This window comes from Vollenhovia emeryi, unplaced genomic scaffold (genome assembly GCF_000949405.1).
Source record: "Vollenhovia emeryi isolate VEMERY1.0 unplaced genomic scaffold, V.emery_V1.0 DF948096.1, whole genome shotgun sequence".
Classification (NCBI taxonomy): domain Eukaryota; kingdom Metazoa; phylum Arthropoda; class Insecta; order Hymenoptera; family Formicidae; genus Vollenhovia; species Vollenhovia emeryi.
In genome coordinates this window covers 1-1,548 of record NW_011958270.1, presented here as the reverse complement: position 1 = coordinate 1,548, position 1,548 = coordinate 1, and the positions used below count along the sequence as shown (strand labels likewise).

At 38.9% G+C, this 1,548-nt stretch overlaps 1 protein-coding gene across 1 annotated transcript; it reads right to left on the bottom strand.

Moving 5' to 3' along the window:
• Positions 1-10: 10 nt before the first annotated feature.
• Positions 11-1,268, bottom strand: LOC105557130 (cytochrome P450 4C1-like). Its single transcript, XM_012004301.1, has 2 exons — positions 1,010-1,268; positions 11-911 (listed from the first exon to the last, which is right to left on the bottom strand). Exons 1-2 carry the CDS (start codon positions 1,136-1,138, stop codon positions 816-818), a joined length of 225 nt encoding a protein of 74 aa, XP_011859691.1. The 5' UTR covers positions 1,139-1,268; the 3' UTR covers positions 11-815.
• Between the last annotated feature and the right edge of the window lie 280 nt (positions 1,269-1,548).

The window sequence follows — 1,548 nt, the reverse complement described above, 5'->3', positions numbered from 1 at the left end:
AAGATATATTGTCAAAACATAATATAATTTTAATTTTAATTCATATGAGTCCGAATCTTTTCATCCTTCGTACATACGATAGTTAAACACGTGTGACGATTAGTGACGTACCCATGACGATTACTAGGCTAACTGTCATCGCGGCATGGCGATGACTCGTACATATGCGTCTTCTAACCCTTACGAAGGATTTTCTCAAAAACGAAAATAGGTATGAGAATTTTAGAACGATGTTCTTATTCCTAACAAAAAACTGATTCAGAATAACCTAAAATAATAGTCATTCACTTCACAATCTGAGCAATATAAATTTGCAAAGTCGAGCGTTTTGCTTAACGTGACGACCACTGGGCCAACCACTTTAAATACATTTATATGTTGGAGCAAGTAATTATTATACATTAATTACTTTTATTAAAAGAATTCTTTTTCATAGACCATTTCCTTTACGGTAAATAATGTATGCCAGTTCGTATGCGCCTTTTCTGGATACAATCCTAAAAAGGGTCCAGGCACTTTTAGTCATCGATACACCGTTAGCGCTTAAAAAACATGGCGAAAAAGTGAGAACGCCCAGATCAAAGGTGCCGACAGAGAGTGACCCTACTAGTTATACTATGCTCTGATTATGGGAGTTCGGTCTCCTTATGCAGACATGGTCCACATTTTGCCAAGTGGATAACGCAGATTTGCGAAATTTTGGTTGCGTTTTGTGCTATAGTCTAGTCCCGTGCGATTCTCTTGTACCTATCAAATCTCATATTGATACATCTTTAATAAGTAATATTGGAATTATTTAATTTTTTGTCTAAGGATTACGACTGACATTTGATGATAGATACCTGTACGTATTTGTGCTCAGCTAATAGCATCAAAATATAACACAGAGCCATCGCTGTAGTATCATGACCCTATAATTATATATGTACATCAATATGTAACATTACATAATGTATCCCATATACCAGATAATATTTTAAAAAACGTTCAAGTGAAATTATAAATATACCGCAAACATAAACGTATCGACTTCCTCTCTGATGTCTAACTCCGTTAGAAGACCATCGCGGGATGCCGCTATTAAAAGATCCAACATTGCAAGCCGCTTCTTTCGTACTAAATCGAAATATGTATACATGTCAATTTAATAGTCCAGTCCTTTTATGACATTTTCGTTACACAATATTATCTACATTGAATTTAAACTATACAGGGTGTCTGATGCAAAAGTAGCCAACTTGAAAATAGTGGTAGATTGGGTTAAACTAAGGAGAAATGTCATGTGCCGCGGTACAAAAGTAACAATAGTTATCGAGTAATTAATTTACACGTTTGAGCGAATGAGGATGCAGGAGACGGTAGGCCGGACTCGGAAGGCATTTAAGAAAATCGATCGAAGAGCGGGAGGTGGAGTGACGCGCGAGATACACCGTGGTGGGAAAAAACCTAGGCGCGACGGGGAGCGCGGCGCGGGCGACGAGCGCGGCAGCGAGCGCCGAGCACGAGCGACGGGCGACCCGAAACATAAACATAGTATCTCGCGCGTCG